The 21920-nt window shown below is 31.1% G+C and overlaps 1 protein-coding gene and 1 long non-coding RNA gene across 2 annotated transcripts; one reads left to right on the forward strand and one right to left on the reverse strand.

Moving 5' to 3' along the window:
* Positions 1 to 8430: 8430 nt before the first annotated feature.
* Positions 8431 to 10231, reverse strand: LOC145950905 (uncharacterized). The gene is made up of 2 exons (XR_014428735.1): positions 9402 to 10231; positions 8431 to 8816 (listed from the first exon to the last, which is right to left on the reverse strand). It is a non-coding gene; the product is annotated as an uncharacterized LOC145950905 (long non-coding RNA).
* Positions 10232 to 15382: 5151 nt separating this feature from the next.
* On the forward strand, positions 15383 to 21624 carry LOC109788476 (uncharacterized). Its single transcript, XM_020347207.3, has 2 exons — positions 15383 to 20604; positions 20960 to 21624. The coding sequence occupies exons 1-2, from the start codon at positions 17652 to 17654 to the stop codon at positions 21298 to 21300; spliced, it is 3294 nt and encodes a 1097-aa protein (XP_020202796.2). The 5' UTR covers positions 15383 to 17651; the 3' UTR covers positions 21301 to 21624.
* Positions 21625 to 21920: the final 296 nt, after the last annotated feature.

Here is a 21920-nt window from a genome sequence, read left to right on the forward strand (position 1 = left end):
CTGTTGGCATTCTAGATGCCACTCGCAGCCGGATCTTCCTCACCTAAAACATCCACAAAATTGTACGGTGAGAAAAGAAAACATTTATATGTAAAGTACATACAAACACACAACATATCATCTCATTATAACTCGATACTTAACAAAATATTCATAAACATTTCAATGTATCATAACTTTATCAATTGCGCATCATCATCACGTCACAATTCGCAATCACAACAATCATCACAAATCTTACAATCAACCCTATGCCAAGGTCACGCCTATAGCATCTCTTGCCCAAGGTCGTGCCACCCTCGACATAAGTATTAATTGTCTCACACATCCCACCCTATGCCAATGGTACACTCGTCCCTAAAATATCACCTACCCAGGGTTCGTATCATCCCTGATCATCCAGGAGTACGCTCTTCCCTGAAGCATCACCTACCCAGGGTTCGTACCATCCCTGATCATCCAGGAGTACGCTCGTCCCTGAAGCATCACCTACCCAGGGTTCGTATCATCCCTGATCATCCAGGAGTACGCTCGTCCCTGAAGCATCACCTGCCCAGGGTTCGTATCATCCTTGACCATCAAGGGGTACGCTCATCCCTGAAGCATGAGTGTGAGGAACCACAATCACATCACAATCACATTCCACACAACATCTCATTGTTCAATTCCATACACACATCAGATAAGTCCAAAATAATGGGTTTCATATATCTCAAGCAATTCACATCTAAGTCATCAATTTTACCAATTAATATAATAATCAATGGAATTATCAATTTAATACAATCTTAACATAAATAGTAAAATTCCCAATTATTCCAAAACCTAACACACAGGCACTTTCTACAGTTTCGTTCTCCCTCCCAGATTATCTTTTTTACAAATTAAATATGTATTTCTAATTCTCAACACATACAAAATCTAATGGGATCATCAATTTCTCAAACAGAAATATTCCAATTTTTCCAAAACCTAGCTTACAGGCACTTTTCTATAATTTCGTTCTCTCTCCCAGAACATCATTTTTACAAATAATATATATATTCATGATCCTAAATTCATACAGAATCATGTAAAACCAATAATTCTCCAAACAGAAATAATTATAAAATTACTCATAATCTTAAGGGCTCTTCCTCTACCCAGTTCCCTCATGTAACTCTACATATAAATAATTCCATTTTCCCCCGTACTTGGATGAGCAGAAGATGAATGGTCTTGGTGTGATCTAAGATCGTTCCTGAGTACTCTTCCTTAGAGCTCTTTGTTTCTCCTCTTTTTTTCCCTAACCCTTTAGAACGTAAATGAGGCAGATAGGGTTAACACCACCTGACTCCTTTCTTAAAATTAATCCATTGGACTGGGTCAACCCAACCCATTTTCCTTCTCTTCTAACCCACTTATAATTTTCCTCAAAATAATTAAAGAAAATAAATACATGTATATTATAAAATATTTTTCTCTATAATAATAATATATTTCTGACCCTAAATATAATAATATAATTTCAATAACAAAATATCATATAAAATCAACCTTATCTTAAAACATATAAATATTTATTTAAAAATGCTAATAAAAATACTTATTTAATACGTACAAAATAATTGTCCAAAATAATAATTATTTAAAACGTACAAAATAATATTCCTCTATAATTATTAAAATAATTATGACCAAATACCATATAATAATAATAATAATAATAATAATAATAACCTTTTTGAAAATTGGGGTGTTACAATACTTCCCCCCTTTTAAGAAATTCGTCCTCAAATTTATGAAATGAAGAGGTTTGACTATGACTCCTTCATTAAACTCAAGATTCTTCCTAAACTTCCTAGGCAAACCCACAACAAAGTCTAGACACATTATCTCACTTCCAAACAGGGACATCTAAAGGTTACAAAAGTCCTAAAAGGTTTATGATGTTCTGTCTTAGACTTATATTATACTAAACATGAGTACACAAACTTCCTCTCCTCCTCTCTTCACCTTAGGCCACCACGCTTCCGCTGCGCCACTCTGATACATGTTAATAGCTCCTAAATGGATGCTAAAAGTACTCTTTTTTCCTTCCTCTAAGATCATCTCTTAATTCGGGATTACTAGGCACCCAAATTTTGTTCTTGCACCTCAAAACAACATCGATTCCTACTCAGAAAAGGTTACCTATATTCCTATCAATCTTCTTCACTTGGTTCACTAAGAAAGGATCTGACTCTTGGGCTTTTTCTAATCTCATCCATTAATTCACTAGTCACTTTCGACATACTCAATTCAATGCTTCTAAGGGTAAGCTCACACATCAAGCTTAAGTCTGTAAACTCTTCAATCAAATCCAACCTTAAATCATCAAAGACGATAGATGAAAGATCATCCTACTCAAGGTATCTGCCATAATATTAGCTTTTCTTCTATGACCCTCTCTAAAGATCAACCACCTAAGCATAAGTGCACTAGGTACACATACTAGATCTCAAAGTCTTACCACTTCATCTATACCCGAGATAAACACTTATCCATTATCTTGTCCTATAGCCTCATATCTTATCACCAAAATGAATCAACAAATTATGTTCCTCCAATTTTCCTTTAACAATCGACTAGTTATTCGAGTCATACCTAGTTTCACACTACTAAGGATAACCTCATAAGTCAAGCTTAAATCCCTAATTTGAACTAAAAGATCCATCTCTCTAATCATAAGGAAAAGCAAATATAAAGGTTTCCTACTCAAAGCATCGATCACCACATTGGCTTTACCTAGATAACAACTAAGATTAAAATCCTAGTCCTTAAGAAATTCCAACTATCTCCTTTGGTCAAAAGATATTTAAGGCTCTAATGATCACTAAATACCTCAAGCTTAGAATCATATAGGTAGTGTCTCCAAATCTTAGTATAAATATTACAACCGCTAACTTAAAGTCATGGGTAAGGTAATTCCTCTCGTGATTTCTCAATTTCCTAGAAGCATAAGCTACTACCATTCCTTCTTGCATCAACACTCCGCCCAAACCTATCGTAGAAGCACTACTATATACCATAAAAGGCTTACTAAAATCCAGTAATATTAACACTAGTCAATCTTTCCTTAAGAGTTTGGAAACTACTCTCACACTCACTATCCCACATAAAGGCAACTCCTCTTTCTCGTCAATCTAGTCTAAGGTAATGTTATTTTAAGAATTTCCTCAATAACTCTCCTATAATAATAAGCTTATCTAAAAAGACATTTAACCTCACTAATTGAGTTAGGTATCACCCACTGAAATACAACTTCTACCTTAGATAGATCTACATTATACCCCCACTAAAATTACAGGACCTAGAAAACTCTTCTTATACAACCAAAATTCATACTTAGATAACTTAGCCTAAAGCTATCTTGGATAAATCCTCACTCTCAATTCCAATTTGATGATAGCACACGTTAAGGTCAACCTTACTAAACGCCCGCTAATTGATCCATAAGGTCATCTATCCTCATATCAACATACATGCATATCAAATCATATTAGAATATCTACTTCAAACAATCGATATATATCATTCCTAAGCATGTACGAATCAATCACCATTTACTCCATATAGTATGTACATGAACCAACTTTACCACATAACATCATACAATCTTAAACAACCTCTCAATCCACCTAACATCTTAGAATCATGACAAAAATCAATTTTTATCCTTGCATTGTCTAACGATTCAAAAATATCATGACACCATACATATCCCTTCAACAATGATCAAAGAAAATGATACCTAGAGAGTTATACTCATCCAAATGATCTCAAACCTATCTCAAAAGAAAGCTAAGAGAATAAGTTAAAACTCTTATGAAGACATAAAATTCTAAAAGATCATCTTCTTAGCTAAAAATTTCAAAAACCGCAGCAGATATATTCGGCGCTTACAGCTAGACCTTTGATCACCAAAGTATCTATAACTGGAGTTCTAGACCTCCGTTTTACCTGATTCCAATTCCATTGGAAAGATAACGTCTAAGGCTACAACTTTTATGAAGATCATAAAATCTAAATCTGTCAATATGGTAGTCATAATGGCACAACAAAACTGCAGCGAAAATATCCTCTACACCAAACAGCAATAGTATATCAATATATCTAAGGCCACAAAAATACATCAACCCTTCCAAACTCACACCTCAACTTCATATTCAAGCTTCCCACTACAATCCTAAACCAAACAACTCACATATTTAGCACAACAGACTTAGAAAATAAAACTCACATGCTACCTAAACCATAAACGGTAAACATGCCAACACCAACACTCAAGGGAATTACCAACATTTCAATCTCTCATCAAGGATACCAAAACTTCAATTCTCATATACAACCTCCTTGGATTCAATCGCTACAACTATAGATTCTAGAAACTCCATTAACCGTAAACTCTCGACAAATCAATGTCTCACCCAAATCTAAGGTCCCAATAATTTCTAGTTGATTAGCAAGGCTTCGTCCACTACTACTGGCACATATGCTCGCAATACGAGCGATACCACTCAACCACTACTTCTTACGTAAGAAAGAAGTATCAAAACAAATAAGCAATCATGAATAGCCTCAACTAAGCTATATCATGTCTTTCAGCCAAATTCTGAGAAAACAACATAAGTGTAAGCACAACACTAACAACACAAGGGAAACATCATCATCATCATTATCCTCATCATAAAGCAAAACATATTCCATCATTCATCTACCAAACAAGCATAGTAGACTCATAACTCATGGCCAATTGGATCGACCTGCTCTGATACCACTAAATGTGACACCCTTACTACCCCAACACATACATCATAATAATGTAATTAAATTAAGAAAAATAAACTTTAAAATTTGGTAAAAGGGTTCACATAAACTTCAAAAATCGTTCTTTAATAACCTTGAATATTAAAGATTTAGAAAATGAAACACAAAAGTTTACAAATTATTTTCAAAATGATATTTACAATTCCAAATCCATATAAAAATTCTTTCCTAAAAGTCCTCTGCCCCGATGTCACAATATCAGAGCATACCCCTAATTTAACTGTTGGCATTCTAGATGCCACTCGCAGCCGGATCTTCCTCACCTAAAACATCCACAAAATTGTACGGTGAGAAAAGAAAACATTTATATGTAAAGTACATACAAACACACAACATATCATCTCATTATAACTCGATACTTAACAAAATATTCATAAACATTTCAATGTATCATAACTTTATCAATTGCGCATCATCATCACGTCACAATTCGCAATCACAACAATCATCACAAATCTTACAATCAACCCTATGCCAAGGTCACGCCTATAGCATCTCTTGCCCAAGGTCGTGCCACCCCCGACATAAGTATTAATTGTCTCACACATCCCACCCTATGCCAATGGTACACTCGTCCCTAAAATATCACCTACCCAGGGTTCGTATCATCCCTGATCATCCAGGAGTACGCTCTTCCCTGAAGCATCACCTACCCAGGGTTCGTACCATCCCTGATCATCCAGGAGTACGCTCGTCCCTGAAGCATCACCTACCCAGGGTTCGTATCATCCCTGATCATCCAGGAGTACGCTCGTCCCTGAAGCATCACCTGCCCAGGGTTCGTATCATCCTTGACCATCAAGGGGTACGCTCATCCCTGAAGCATGAGTGTGAGGAACCACAATCACATCACAATCACATTCCACACAACATCTCATTGTTCAATTCCATACACACATCAGATAAGTCCAAAATAATGGGTTTCATATATCTCAAGCAATTCACATCTAAGTCATCAATTTTACCAATTAATATAATAATCAATGGAATTATCAATTTAATACAATCTTAACATAAATAGTAAAATTCCCAATTATTCCAAAACCTAACACACAGGCACTTTCTACAGTTTCGTTCTCCCTCCCAGATTATCTTTTTTACAAATTAAATATGTATTTCTAATTCTCAACACATACAAAATCTAATGGGATCATCAATTTCTCAAACAGAAATATTCCAATTTTTCCAAAACCTAGCTTACAGGCACTTTTCTATAATTTCGTTCTCTCTCCCAGAGCATCATTTTTACAAATAATATATATATTCATAATCCTAAATTCATACAGAATCATGTAAAACCAATAATTCTCCAAACAAAAATAATTATAAAATTACTCATAATCTTAAGGGCTCTTCCTCTACCCAGTTCCCTCATGTAACTCTACATATAAATAATTCCATTTTCCCCCGTACTTGGATGAGCAGAAGATGAATGGTCTTGGTGTGATCTAAGATCGTTCCTGAGTACTCTTAGAGCTCTTTGTTTCTCCTCTTTTTTTCCCTAACCCTTCAGAACGCAAATGAGGCAGATAGGGTTAACACCACCTGACTCCTTTCTTAAAATTAATCCATTAGACTGGGTCAACCCAACCCATTTTCCTTCTCTTCTAACCCACTTCTAATTTTCCTCAAAATAATTAAATAAAATAAATACATGTATATTATAAAATATTTTTTCTCTATAATAATAATATATTTCTGACCCTAAATATAATAATATAATTTCAATAACAAAATATCATATAAAATCAACCTTCTCTTAAAACATATAAATATTTATTTAAAAATGCTAATAAAAATACTTATTTAATACGTACAAAATAATTGTCCAAAATAATAATTATTTAAAACGTACAAAATAATATTCCTCTATAATTATTAAAATAATTATGACCAAATACCATATAATAATAATAATAATAATAATAATAATAATAATAATAATAATAATAATAATAATAATAACCTTTTTGAAAATTGGGGTGTTACATTCTTGTGTATGTATTGCAAGTGAGGATCATCATATGGATGATGAGGTTGAAGACGAGACTTATGCATTGTGTTTGATATTGTGCTTTTATAGGATATGACTTTAGGACTTAGTTAGGATTTCCATTTTGTTGGCTTTTTTTCTTAACTTTTTTTTGTTTAGGACATCATGCTATATTTTGTTTTATAATTGCTATACTAGACATTTGTTTTAGTTTTCTTTTGGTGATGTATTACTATGTAATATCTCTATCTAAGAGGACTTGCGAACTTTTGATTAATCAATAAAGTATATTTTCAAACATTTTTTCATCTTCGTTATTTATATGTTTATGTTAGTATATAAGGATGTCAAATATTTACCTTAATGTAATCTATTAAAACTCTATATATTCAATTGTTCAAACTCAAAAAGTAAGTTTCTCATCTTTTTAAGATATCTTTTGTTAAATCATTAGTCATGAACAAAAGACTTGATTAATTTCTTTCTTAACTTCCTTTTTAATACAAGTTTGGTTAATTTTATATTTATAAATTCATTTTCTATTTTAATTTTTTAGAGTAAAAGTTACTTTTTCTGTAACATCCTATTTTTTTTAAAATAAATAAAATAAAATATTTAATTAATATTTATATATGTATAATTAATTTATTAGTTGAGCTTATAATATAAGCCATGAATATTTTATAAATAAATAAAATAAGATAAATATTGGGTTAGTGGGTTAGCCTTTATGTGACACCCTTACTACCCCAACACATATATCGAAATATAATAAAAAAAAAATAAGGAAAATAAACTTTTTAAGTTGGTAAAAGGGTTCACATAATACTTCATAACTGTTCTGACTGAAAAATAAAACTTGAAAGATAAAATTCAAGAGTTTACACATTTTTCAAAGAAAATAACATTTATTACAATACCAAATATTCTATCCTAGAGATCCTCTTGCCCCGATGTCACACTATCAGAGCATTTCCCAAATTAACGGATGGCATTCTATATACCACTTGCAGTTGGATCCTCTCCACCTAAAATATCAACAATTTATACGGTGAGAAAAGAAAAATTATCTATATGCAAAATACATTCAATCATATCACAGTATAATTTCATCATAACTCATTATATAGTGTATATATATATATATATATCAATTACTCATCATATTCACATACAACATTCGTGCCAATCCAACAATTAACACTATGCCAAGGCCTCGCCACATCTGACACAAGTGATACAGGTTAATTGCCTCACTCAACCCACACCAGACCAGGGGTCACGCCCTCCCTGTAGCATCACTTACCCAGGGGCCGTGCCGTCCCTCGCCATTTTGGTGTGAGGAAACACAATCACATTACAATCAATACAATCTCTTGCAATTAACCCTATGCCAGGGCTGCCATAAGCGACATAAGTGGTGGTGTTAACTGTCCTACTCATCCCACATCATACTAGGGTCACGCCTTCCCTATAGCACCACTTACCCAGGGGTCGTGCCATCCTAGTCATCAATGTGAGACATCACAATCATAATCATACAATATCTCAACTCATAATTCAAATTCACATCAATATCATCCATCAAATAACGTAACAATAACTAATATAATAATCAATAGAATAATTAGTATAAACTATAAACAGCGTATCAGGGGTTATACTACTCCTACCATGCTCATCCTTATTTCATATGAAAGATAAGAAAATTTCCTATAACTCTCATGAAGACATCAAGTCCTAATTCCATCATCTACTTTGTGAAAAATGATAAAAACCGCAACAGCTATAGATAAAGCTGACAGCTTGACCCCTCTTCACTAAAACATCCATATCTGGAGTTCTAGACCTCCTTTTTGGGTGATTCCAACGCCATTGGAAAGCTAAAATCCAAGGCTACAACTTTCATTAAGACCTCAAAATCAAAATATTCACGCTCAGCGCCCAGACTTGCACTCAGCGCGCCCAGCGCATTCTGCAACCAGCAACCCATGAAAACCTTGAAAATTCCTTCCAATCATGAATCCAATCTAAATTACACGAATTTGAACCATTAAAAAAAACATAAACAATATCAAAAAAACATCATTTTAAGAAATAAAATTAAGTTTTAACCATTAATCCATGGAAATCATGAAGAAATCATGAAAACCCTAACCAAAACCTTTTCCCCTCAATCCAACCTCAATCATACATAGAACATGGAATCAATGTGATAATTCAAACTCATACATACCAGATTAAGTCTTATAAGTACTACCCTTACAATATAGTGAAAAACTAGGAATACATATATATATATAGATAATAATAAAGAAAATATAAATTAACTCCAGTAAAGGTGGCAGTGCCTCCTAGTTAGGAATCCATTTATATTTTCCAAATCATAAAAATATAACAAAGATGTAAATTTTAGTCTTTTATCAAGAACATTTAAATTACAAAATAATAGGAGGCTCAGCCTTCCATTCAGATAAATTAAACGTGATCTTAAGAAATTATTCCTCTACCCAATTCCCTCATGTACTCTACATATAAATAATCCCCTTTTCCCCCGTACCTGGATGAATAGGAACTTGGGCAGAACCTCCTCCTCTTTTTCTTAAATCGAGACCGGAATTAGAGCAGAACCTCCTCTCTTATTCTCTCTTTTTATTTCTCTAGAATTTCTTCTCTCTAAAATTATGAATTTTCAAAAACCTTAAGCTCCTATTTATAGAATTTTTGAAGTTACTATGCATAGGTTACTATTCATTAAAATAATATTATAAGTTACTATGCACTATTCATTAAAATATTCAAATTCATTTATAAATGGAAACTTGCTTCCCTCGTGAGCTCCCTTCAGCAGCCATTTACTATGCAATTGCATAGTAAAATACGTATATATGAATAGTAAAATACGTATATGTAAATAGTACAATACGTATACGTGAATAGTAAAATTCGTATAAAAATATGATAAACTTTCTAATAATTCCAATACATAAAAATAAAATTTTTTGGAATGTTACACTTTAGATTTGGACTTGTGACACTTTTTATCTTGTATACAAAGCAAATTTTCATAGCGACAGTTTTTTTCGGTCGCAAAATATAATTTAAACTTAGGGATTGAATTTGAATCGGTTGCTAAATTTATTTATTTTTTCTTATTACAATTTCAATTGATGTGGCTCTTTTTATTAAAATGTCAAAGTTAGGTCTTGATCCTTGGACGTGTGGGTTGTGGGCCAACCATGCTACCACGATGCCACTTTGATTTCGTAGTATAATATTGAAATTAATGTATATATATATATATAATACAAAAGCTTATGATTTCTCACTTTCTAAACTTTGAGAAAGTAAGTGTTTGCAAAATGTGTATTTTGATTATAAAAATTGTTTTCATTTTAATTTATTGTAAAATAATTATAATATTTAATTTTTCATCATTAAAAAATAACCATTATAAAATTTATTTTTTTAATTTAATTATTTATTATAATACTTTTAGCCACCGTATTGACCAAAAAATTATTTTGAATTAAAATATATTTTAAAATTTTAGTTAATTCATTATCATTCACTCATTTTATTAAAAAATGATAAAATATAAATAATTTTTAATTAATTTAATAAAATAAAAACTTTAAACTGTATATCTAAAATCGGTAACAATTTCTTAAATACAAATATTTAATTAATTTTAATATATACTAAATTTAATATTATAAAATTTATTATGATTTTAGTTATATTTTTTATTATCTTGTAATTTAATTTTGGATTTCTTTTGATTATAAAACATAGTATATAAAATCTAAAATCTGTATCAATATCTTTGATAAAAATATTTAATTAATTTAAATATATAATAAATTTAATATAAAAAATATTTATCTGGATTTGAGTTATAAATATTATAATCTTTTGATTTAATATTAGATATCTTTTGATTATAAAACATAATAAATAAAATCTAAAATCTATAGCAATTTCTTTGATACAAATATTTAATATCAGAATATTTATTATAATTTTAGTTATAATTTTTACAATCTTTTGATTTAATACTGAATTTCTTTTGATTATAATATTTTAATGTATTTTATTTGAAATATCAGTTAAAATACTTTATTATCATTTCATTTTAATTTATTATAAAATAATTAGAATATTTAATTTAGCATCATTAAAAAATAACTATGATAAGATTTAATTTATTTAATTTCATTATTTATTATAATATTTTTAGTCACTGTATTGATAAAAAAATATTTTTAATTAAAATATATTTTAAAATTTTAGTTAATTCATTATCATTCACGCACTTTATTAAAAAGTGATAAAATATAATTTATTTTCAATTAATTTAATAAAATAAAAACTTTAAAATAAATATTTAAAATCTGTAATAATTTCTTAATAAAAATATTTAATTAATTTTAATATATACTAAATTTAATATTAGAAAATTTATTATGATTTTTTAGTTATAATTTTTATTATCTTGTAATTTAATATTGGATTTCTTTTGATTATAAAACATAGTAAACAAAAATTTAAAATCTGTATCAATATCTTTGATAAAAATATTTAATTAATTTTAATATATAATAAATTTAATATCAAAATATTTATCTGGATTTGAATTATAATTTTTATAATCTTTTGATTTATTATGATTTAATTTTTATAATCTAACAACCCAATGCTTTTAATTTTAATTGTTAATAGGATGTGAGACTAATTAAAAATTTGATAATAAATTAATATGATTATCCTATACGAGTGAAATTAAATTTTAAAATAAATGTTTATTTATTTATTTATTTTAAATAAATTAAGCACAAACCAAAATTAAAAATAATGTTCATAAAGAATTAATTTACCTATTAGTATTTTACCGTACGTATAAATTTAAATATATTAAAATATTTTAAAAATACCAAAAACACAGAAAAAAAATTTAAAACAAATAAATGCTCAAGGTATTTTAATTTTAGAGTGGCCTTTCTTCCTTTCACTTTTCGAAAATATTTTAAACCCGTGTTTCACCAAAATAAGGTTTCACAACCCAAGCACTCTGTGTCCTCCAAGCTTCAGCGGTTGAAGGACAAAGTGAAGGTAATGCATTTTCCTTTCACTTCTTTTTCGTCTTAATCCGGAAAGTGTTTCAGTGGTTTCTTCGTCGCTGGCATTCACAATGAGGACGTTTTAGCTCTTGTTTTCGCTATTGCAATGTTTTCCTCATTTTAGCTCACTTCTTTTTCGTCTTAATCCGGAATAGCTAAGTTTTGATTTTTATTGCGCCTATCGAGTGTTTGAAGGAATGCACGAAAGAAATTGAAAAGTGATTTGGTCATTTTCTTTCTCAGTGTATTTCAGAATCATTTATTATGTGGGATTATACAAACATTTGATGTTTATACTATATATATATATGTGTGTGTGTGTGTGTGTGTGATAAACCTTTGGACGGGGTTCTATCATAGATGTACAACCTATATTCTGTTAGGGTTAATCTTTCATTCTCTGTATTTTTTTATATGACCTTCCCCAGTCAATACTTTAAGAATTTTTGTTTCATTGTATTACCATTTGAAAAGGGAATCCTTTGCATTGGTTTTCTGAAACGTTCTCTCCAAAAGCAGAAGATCTCTAGAGAGCAAGCAGCAAAGGAAATTGAGGTAATTATATGCTTATATTATGACTTAGTGTAATTTTGAGAATGGAATATATTGGATTGCATTCGACATGCATATATGTAGTTTTTTCCTTTCCTTAATAGCAATTATTGACAAAACATTGCAAATGAACAAATTTAAATGCTAGAACATTTACCATGACCTTATGTTGCTACCTTTCTTATCCAAACCTGGAATCAACTGTATTACTTGATAATAGCTTAAGAGTATGTTAAATTTAACTGCATTTTTCTATCTGAATTATACAATAGCTTAGAGTATGTTAAATGAAAAAAATGCTATAATATATATCTGAAACATGAAGTCATCTTTAAGTGACTAGTATAAGTTGTTTAATGAGTACTGCTCAAGCCTTTGGCCAAACCAATTATTTGACGAATGGGCTTGGCTCTTTAGTATATATAAGTTTTTTGTGACCGAAATAGCGACCAAAATAGTCTGTAGCTATTTCAAGTTTTAAGTGATTGAAATAGCGACCGAAATAGTTCGTAGCTATTTCAAGTTTTTAGCGACCAAAATAGCGACCGAAATAATTCGTAGCTATTTCAAGTTTTTAGCGACCAAAATAGCGACCGAATTTATTCGTAGCTATTTCAAGTTTTTTGCGACTGATTTAGAGACTGATTTTAAAAATGATTTTATTAAATAAATAAAAAAAATTAGCGACGAAAATTGCAACAAAAAAATTCGGTCGCAAAATTGGTCTGGGGAAGTTAGGAGACCAATATTATAGCGATGGATTTTTTCGGTCACTAACTTGCGACGGAAAAAATTTCGATCGCTATTATGAATAGCGACCAGGGTTTTAGCGACGGATTTTTTCGGTCGCTATTTCGGTCGCTGAGCGTAACATCGACTAAAATAACCTAAATAGCGACCAATTTTGGTGGTCGCTAAAACTTGATTTTTCTGTAGTGTCATGTAATTCACATACAATATCATCATCTTTTCATTATTCTCATGTCACACATTATCATCACAAGTACACGTCACATAACTTTATCACAAGCCCAAGTCACTTACATATATCAATTAACACATCAATGTTAGGCACAAATGCTTATAAATTTAACATTGCTAAGCCTTGACTTAAACTTCAAGTCATGTAACCATCACATGGTCCACACATAGCATATCATGTCACCATCACATGGACAAGAACACATCACGTCACCATCACGTATACCTCGATTAACAAGTCTTGATAATTAAGATCAATCTTAAATTACTCACTCAATCCATCATTTAATCATTCTCGAATAATTATTAATATTAGGAATTATAATCCTAAGCCTAGCTACTAAAACACCTCAATTATAATCATTATAAGAACATTCATCACTACTATAATTGTAGAGTATTAACTCAACTATTTCCTTATGGTTACCAATTCCTTGATCATATCGTTAACCTAACCATCCTCATGTTATCCCAAACTCATAAATATAACTCATCTTAAGTAATGGAGGAGATAAAAATGAGAAAAGATAAGGAAAGAAAGAAAGAAAGAAGCAACATCATGTGTCACAACTATGACTTACCATTTAAATTTTCGTCTAAACACTTGAAAAGTCAATTTTTATACTTATGTTTTTTCTTTTTCACAAACTCATTTTATTATTAAAATACATGAAGTTTTGTACAACAAACCAAGCAATGTAAATCCTTTTACCTTAAGTATATGCGAGCTTAATTTGTTATTACATTCCCTATTTTATAATTATATTTTATTAAAACACTTTGAGGTTAAATAGTGTCACACTTTTAGTCCCTTTAAATACATTTTTGGTTCTTCAATTTTTTATTTATTAAATTCTACAAATAAAACCATTAAGGTTAGTCCTTATTTACTATAATAACAATGTTAAGCCAATCCCTTTAAAAGTGTAATTAAGGACATATTTCAACATATTTTATTTTTAGAGGGACTAATTTTACTATCTTGTATAGGCTACAACTAGGGGTGAGCAACGGGTGGGTTTGGTCGGGTTCGGGTGAAAAATGTCCAACCCGTTGTAAACCGACTTTGAAAAAATGTGACCCATATCCGACCGACTGAGCTTTCGATTTGAGGCGGTTCGGGTTGAAACGGATTCGGATTTAAGCGGGTGGGTATAATCGGGTTTGAATTTTTTTGTAGACCAATTTATCTTAACGAAGATGAAACTTAAAACGATAAAAAATATTTTTAAAATAGTGTATAAAAATAGAATGAAGGTGACAATAGACGGTGTAAATAGATTCGTAGTTGAAACATTTACAAACTAAAGAAGCAAAAATAAAAGATAACAAAATTCATAGTTGTTACATGGAAAAGAAATATAAAGTTAGATTACAAAATCATAAGAAATCACAGTCACACAAAATGTACTCAAAATGGAGATAAGAAGATGAAAAAGAAAGACAAAGAAAGAAGCAAAAAGATAACTCTAAAAATGGACTAGTGTGTTGAGAAGTTTAATGAGGAAGGAGAAGACAAAATAAATATCTAAGTTATGAGAAAAAGGAAAAAAATAAGTTACAAATTGATGGCTATATTATAGTTGAAATAAAGACTTTTAAATTTGGACCATTGTTGTTTAGTTATACAAAAGTAATAAAAATTTAAACTTATCTCATTTTCGGTTGGGTTCGGTTTTTAGCGGATTTAAAAATTCAAAACCGAACCCGCCCAATATAACCCGTATAAAATCAAAATTTTAACCCGATTTACCCATAAAACCCGCCCTAACCCACCCAAAAACAATATTTTTTTTTGGGTTTTTCGGGTTCGGTTCGGGTGTCGGTTTAATGCTCACCCCTAGCTACAACATAACCCTGGCTATTGTATCTAGTTATCCATCAGATTAACAAAGACAACTAATAATAGATGCAAGTGAAGTAATTAAGAACTCATGCTACATGTGAGGATCTCCTTCCAATCCACGAACCTTCCATACTCTTGAAGGCTTTTTCAATGTCTCTCTTGTGTCTTCGAAGCAAAATGATTAAAAGATGTCTAAATTTCTTTTATCTCATCCTTTTATAGGCCCAAATGGGAATTAGGATACAACAAAGAAGTACAGTCATGTTTCGCTTAGTAGGAGGTGCTCTCAATCCAAAGCAAAAATCTCCAAAGACAAACATGGTTGTAATTAATTTAGCATGGTTGTGCTCACTTTAATTAGCCCAAACGTACTCAACTTAGAATTGGCATGCCCAATCCTTAAGATGGTTTTGGCCTTGCAAAATCAAGCATAGTTGTGCTAAGTGACACATAACCACATGCTGCTTGAGTAGAAGAGTTATAATCTTTTTTTTCTTCAAAATTTCTGAAAAATGTTTATTTTATTTTACTTTCCTAAGCCTTCATATATGTGTAAACTTTGGGAGAAAAAATGAGATTTGAACAAAAATAACATATAAATGAAGCAGTTTGATTCCCCCAAGCTCTCCAAGAAACATGCCACAATGGTGATTTATTAGATTTTAACGTGAGTGTGGGAGTTTCTATGTGGTTGCCACTAAATTTCCCTTCTACCACTTTTGTTTTCTCGTCGTGTTCCACTCTTTGCACCATTCACTAGAAATTGTCATTGTTGTGTCAAGAATTCACGCTTGTTTGATCTTTAATTTATTTATTTTTCATTTCAATTTGGTCTTTGTTTTCTTAAGTGATAATGTGACTAATGAAGCTTGAAATTAAAATAGAGTTGATGTTTCTTGAACAATAGAGAACAAAATTAAAGTCTACTGACATCAGAGGGTCTTATATAAAATGTTTACAATTTTTTAGAGGCCGGCTAACATAGACTAAAGTGAAAAAAGTAAAATTATAAGAACCAAAATAAGAATATTTAGAGAACCAACACAAAATACAACCCTATATATAGCCAATGTAAAAATATTTAACCTATTATTTAAAGAAATTTTCTCCTCTTTTTAATTATTTTAAATTAAAAATATTAAATAACACATAAATATTGAATATTAAGCAAGGAACCCAAAAGTGTTTTAATATTTTTATGTAAACATTTAAAAAATATCAAGACAATCGATCAATAATAGAATATAACAATTAGTTATTATTAATTATTTGAGCCTCGAAAAATAAAAAGGAATTATTCTTTAAGGTTTTTTTTTTTAAAAAAAGGGAAAAATAATAGCTCTACCTGTCCTTGTTTACCAATTCCTCCCGTTTTTAGTTGTTTATATACATAGATGGACTACTTAATGGTTTAAAACTTAGACTTGGAAAATTGATTTGTTAGTTTGTGGGATATTGGTTTAACTATTACCTGAACATTGAGATTACTATACCAACTTGTCTAGTTACATTATTCATCAATCTAGTATAATAACTTTGGGATTGGTACACATTTTCCGAATTCTTCTATTATATGTATTATGTCCATTCTTAATTACGTATCCGAAAGCAACCATTGTTTTTAAATGTAAAATGTCACTAGATTTATCATTATCTAAATGGGAAAGCTTTCGGTTAATATACGTCATTTCTTCATGGTTTTCTAAATGCATGCTTTGTATTCTTAATGAATTTTATTTTCTTACAAAAGAAAAAAGAATAAATTTTCTTGGAAATTAAAATATTAGCTTAAATAGGTCAGGCATTAATGAATTTTATTTTATTTATTTGTTATATATCAAGGTATTTTCTAATCGAAATTACCCAAGTGCTTACTCAAAATCACTTTCCATCTATCTTTCGACAGCTAATAAGTTTAAATTTTAATCTCAAGTCAAATTCTTGTTCATAACTACCGCATGTTTGTATTGAAGTAATATTTAAATCGGACATGTTCGTTGAAATAGACCATAATGTTATATTAAAATTGAGTACATATTAATGAAGGTTTTTATGTTGTTTGTAAGCCCTAAGATGTACTAAATTAAACCAATACCTACCCAACAGTTGTCATAATACTACCTACTATATAGAGACAGTGAGCAACTAACATAATTTCATTGACACACAACACTGTCCTTCATTCAATCATCAATTCTGTATCCATCTCATTCCTACTTTTGTTAACTAATAAAAGCAGAAGATAGGTACATTTTCTCTTTGAGTTATCAATTTCTCTTTAGTTAGCTTGAGTTTGTGCTAAAAACACACCATGATGAGGCTTGGCCTGTTCATGGTTTTCTTATCTTCCTTGTTATATGCTATTAATGCATTGAACACTGAAGGGGTGGCTCTACTATCACTCATGAGGCATTGGACATTTGTGCCTCCATCCATAGACATGAGTTGGAATGCTTCTGATTCTACTCCATGCTCTTGGATAGGAATTCATTGCGATAATAACCACAATGCAGTCTTTCTTAACCTCTCTGGATACTCAATTTCAGGTCTATTAGGACCTGAAATAGCACACTTGAGTCACTTGCAAACACTTGACTTGTCCTCTAACAATCTCTCAGGGAAAATACCTCCTGAGTTAGGAAATTGTAGTCTGCTTCAATATGTAGACCTTTCTTATAACAATATTGCTGGAGAAATACCGGATAGTTTGAGAAACTTGCTGAATTTAGTGTCTTTTGGCTTTATGTACAATATGCTAACTGGTCAAATTCCTGAGTTCTTGTTTCAACTTCAACACTTGGAAGATCTTCTCTTGAACCAAAACCATTTGTCTGGCCCCATTCCAATGAATGTTGGAAACGGGACAAAAATTTTGAGCCTGTATCTAGATAATAATCAGTTGTCAGGAAGAATCCCCCCGTCCATTGGAAACTGCAGTAACTTAGTGCAGTTGTATTTGGAAGAAAACCAATTGCATGGAGTTCTACCTGAAAGTCTTACCAATCTCAAAAGTGTTGTTAAGATAGGTGTCCAAAATAATAGACTTGAGGGTACTATTCCATTATTTGGTTCTGCCAGATGCAAAGGTTTATATTATTTGGACTTGTCATTCAATAAATTTAGTGGGGTCATACCTTCAAGTTTGGGAAATTGCAGTGGATTAACAGAATTTTATGCTCCCAACAATAATTTAGGAGGTAGAATCCCATCATCCTTGGGTCAACTAAGTGAACTTTCTGTTCTTCGCCTTGACACCAATCATTTGTCTGGACAAATACCTTTGGAACTTGGTAATTGTAGGTCCTTAAATGTGTTGGGGTTAAATGAAAATGAACTTGAGGGAGAGATTCCAAGTGAATTAGGAAAGCTAAGTAAATTGCAAGATCTTAGATTGAATAACAACCATTTGAGAGGTGGAATTCCACTGAGTCTTTGGAAAATTTCTAGCCTTGAGAATGTGAATGTGCATTACAATAACCTTTCTGGGGAACTACCTTTGGAATTGACAGAACTCAAACAACTGAAAAATATCACATTGTATAACAACCAATTTACTGGGGTTATTCCTCAAAACTTAGGAATCAATACCAGTTTAGTGCTGTTTGATGTCTCATATAATCACTTCACTGGCACCATACCACCTAATCTTTGCTTTGGACAACAATTAGATAGGTTACTCCTAGTTTCAAATCAATTTCAAGGTGGCATACCTATTGACATAGGGAAATGTACAACTCTTACTAGGTTACGTCTTGATGTTAATAACTTAGCAGGAACTCTACCTGATTTTGAAAGCACTAGCAGTCTCTCCTACATGAACATCAGTGAGAACAAGATCAGTGGACCAATTCCATCAAGTTTGGGAAAGTTCACAAATCTTACTGATGTTGATTTGTCCAACAACAAATTTTCAGGGCACATACCGTCTGAGCTAGGGAGCCTTGTGATTCTTCAGAGGCTGAACCTTTCTCACAACAAGTTGGAAGGTCCTTTGCCACCTGAGCTGTCAAATTGTCACAAAATGGCAGTGTTTGATGCTGGATTCAATTCTCTCAATGGCTCATTGCCATCAAGTTTGAGAAATTGGACAAGGTTAGTTACATTGAATTTAAGAGAAAATCGTTTCACTGGTGGTATCCCAACTTTCTTATCAGAATTTAAGTACCTTTCTGATCTACATCTTGGGGGAAACAATTTTGGAGGCCAAATTCCTAGAACAATTGGTGATTTTCAGAATCTTTTTTATGGATTAAATCTAAGTGCTAATGAGTTGACAGGTGAAATTCCTCCAGAGATTGGGAAACTGAAATTGCTGCAAAGCCTGGATATTTCTCTTAACAATCTGACTGGAAAAATTGATGTTCTTGAAGATCTCTCTTCATTGGTTGCACTCAATATTTCATACAATTCCTTTTATGGTCCTCTTCCAGACAGACTAGTGAACTTGCTCAATTCTTCTCCATCATCATTCTTGGCCAATCCTGGCTTATGTGTTAGATGTTTTCCATTATATGGGCTTAAATGTTCCAAAAATAACACCTTGAAGCCATGTGATGAGAACAATTCCACACATCCAAAGGGGCTGAGTAAAGTTAAAGTTGTGATGATAGCACTTGGATCCACACTAGTTGTAACATTTCTGTTACTTGGTCTTGTTTATGTTCTACACTACAAGCAAGATGTCAAGATTTTCCCTAAACAAAATTCATCTTTCCTCAAAAAAGTGATGAACGTTACAGAGAACCTAAATGATAGGCATATCATTGGAAGAGGAGCACATGGAGTTATCTACAAAGTTGAGTTCAGTTCAGACGAAGTTTTTGCCATAAAGAAAGTCCCCTTTGCGGATAACAAAGGTCAAATCACAAGCATGAGCAGAGAGATTGAAACCGCTGGGAAGATTAAGCATCGAAATTTGTTAACAATAAAAAAGTTTTGGTTAAGAAAGGACTGTGGTCTAATTCTATACAAGTACATGGAAAATGGAAGTCTCCATGATGTTTTGCATGAGAAGTATCCACCACCATCTTTAGAGTGGAGTGTCCGCTATAAGATTGCTATTGGAATTGCACACGGACTTGAATATCTCCATCACGATTCTGATCCTTTCATAGTGCACAGAGACATTAAACCAAAGAATATACTTTTGGATTCTGATATGGAGCCTCATATTGCTGATTTTGGCATTGCCACACTTCTAGACCATTCACATACTTCATTGCAATCTTTATCTGTTCCTGGTACAGTTGGGTACATTGCTCCAGGTAACTCTTCTAGCTCTAGTCTTTTAGGACATAAACTACTTCTTAAACACTTCTACTAGAAAAAAAAAGTATGAAGAAAAATTTAAATAAACTTCTCCTTAAGCTAAAATTAGATTATGCATAAAATTTTAAAAAGTTAATAAGAGAGAACTTTTACAAATTATCTTGTGTATAAGTTAATTTTAGCTTATAGATAAGTTTAATTAATTTTTCCTTCATATTTTTCTCTTTTAGAAGTAGTTATGGAGAAGTTTACTCAAAATCTTAGTTCATTATTTATACTATAATTTTTTTTTTCTTTTTTAAATATAAATTCTTGTATGGAATAACACATTTTTACTTTGATATGTTTCAGAGAATGCTTATTCAACAGTGATGAGTAGGAAGTCTGATGTGTATAGTTATGGAGTGGTTTTGCTAGAGCTGATAAGCAGAAAGATGGTGCTAGATGATCCTTCATTTATGGAAGAGACAGATCTTGTGGGGTGGGTTAAATCAATGTGGGAAAACACAAGAAGCATTAATGGAATTGTTGATTCGAGCCTTGCAGAGGAATTTTTGGCTTCAGAGGTGAGGAAGCAAGTTGAACAAGTACTTTTGGTGGCATTGAGATGTATTGAGAAGCATCCAAGTGAGAGACCAACAATGAGAGAAGTCGTCAAGGACTTGATTGTTGGATGCAAATGCAGTGAATGAATTCAGAAAAATACTTATTAGATCTTTGTGTACAGTTGCGTTAAGTACTTGTTAAAAAATCTTTTTATGTTATCCAAAACCTTATTTTTCTTCTGGACTATTTAAAATCCAACATTTAATACCATAAAGTATTGTAAGATAAAACTTTCCTTTCAGTAGATACCTTAAGTTCACAAATAAATAACCCATATGATGCTTATTATTTTTAAACTACATTAGTTAATGAAAATGTAATAAAAGATAGGCTTGAAGTATTGATTTTTTTTAATAATTATATTATTGGGATTTATCCTCCTATTCACTTATCCTTTATTCAGCTAATTCAAATTTGAGATCTCAAGAGACTTGATTTCATCATTGTTCGAATATACAATTTATTTAATTTAAGTATTAAATATTTAAATACTAATAAAAATAATAATATTATTTTTATTCCTATTTATAAGACTCAAATTAGAACAATGATTTGTCCTTTTATATATATAAGATATAATTCATTGGGTTTCATATATTAATTATTTTATATTAAAATATCGTCACCTAATTGTTTTAGGTTCTCTTAATTTGGAGGAATAAATTAATTATAAATTCTTTAAAAAAATATGCACTCTAATTGGTTA

This window comes from Cajanus cajan, chromosome 8, assembly GCF_000230855.2.
Source record: "Cajanus cajan strain Asha chromosome 8, NIPB_CcT2T_4, whole genome shotgun sequence".
In the NCBI taxonomy this organism is placed as follows: Eukaryota; Viridiplantae; Streptophyta; class Magnoliopsida; order Fabales; family Fabaceae; genus Cajanus; species Cajanus cajan.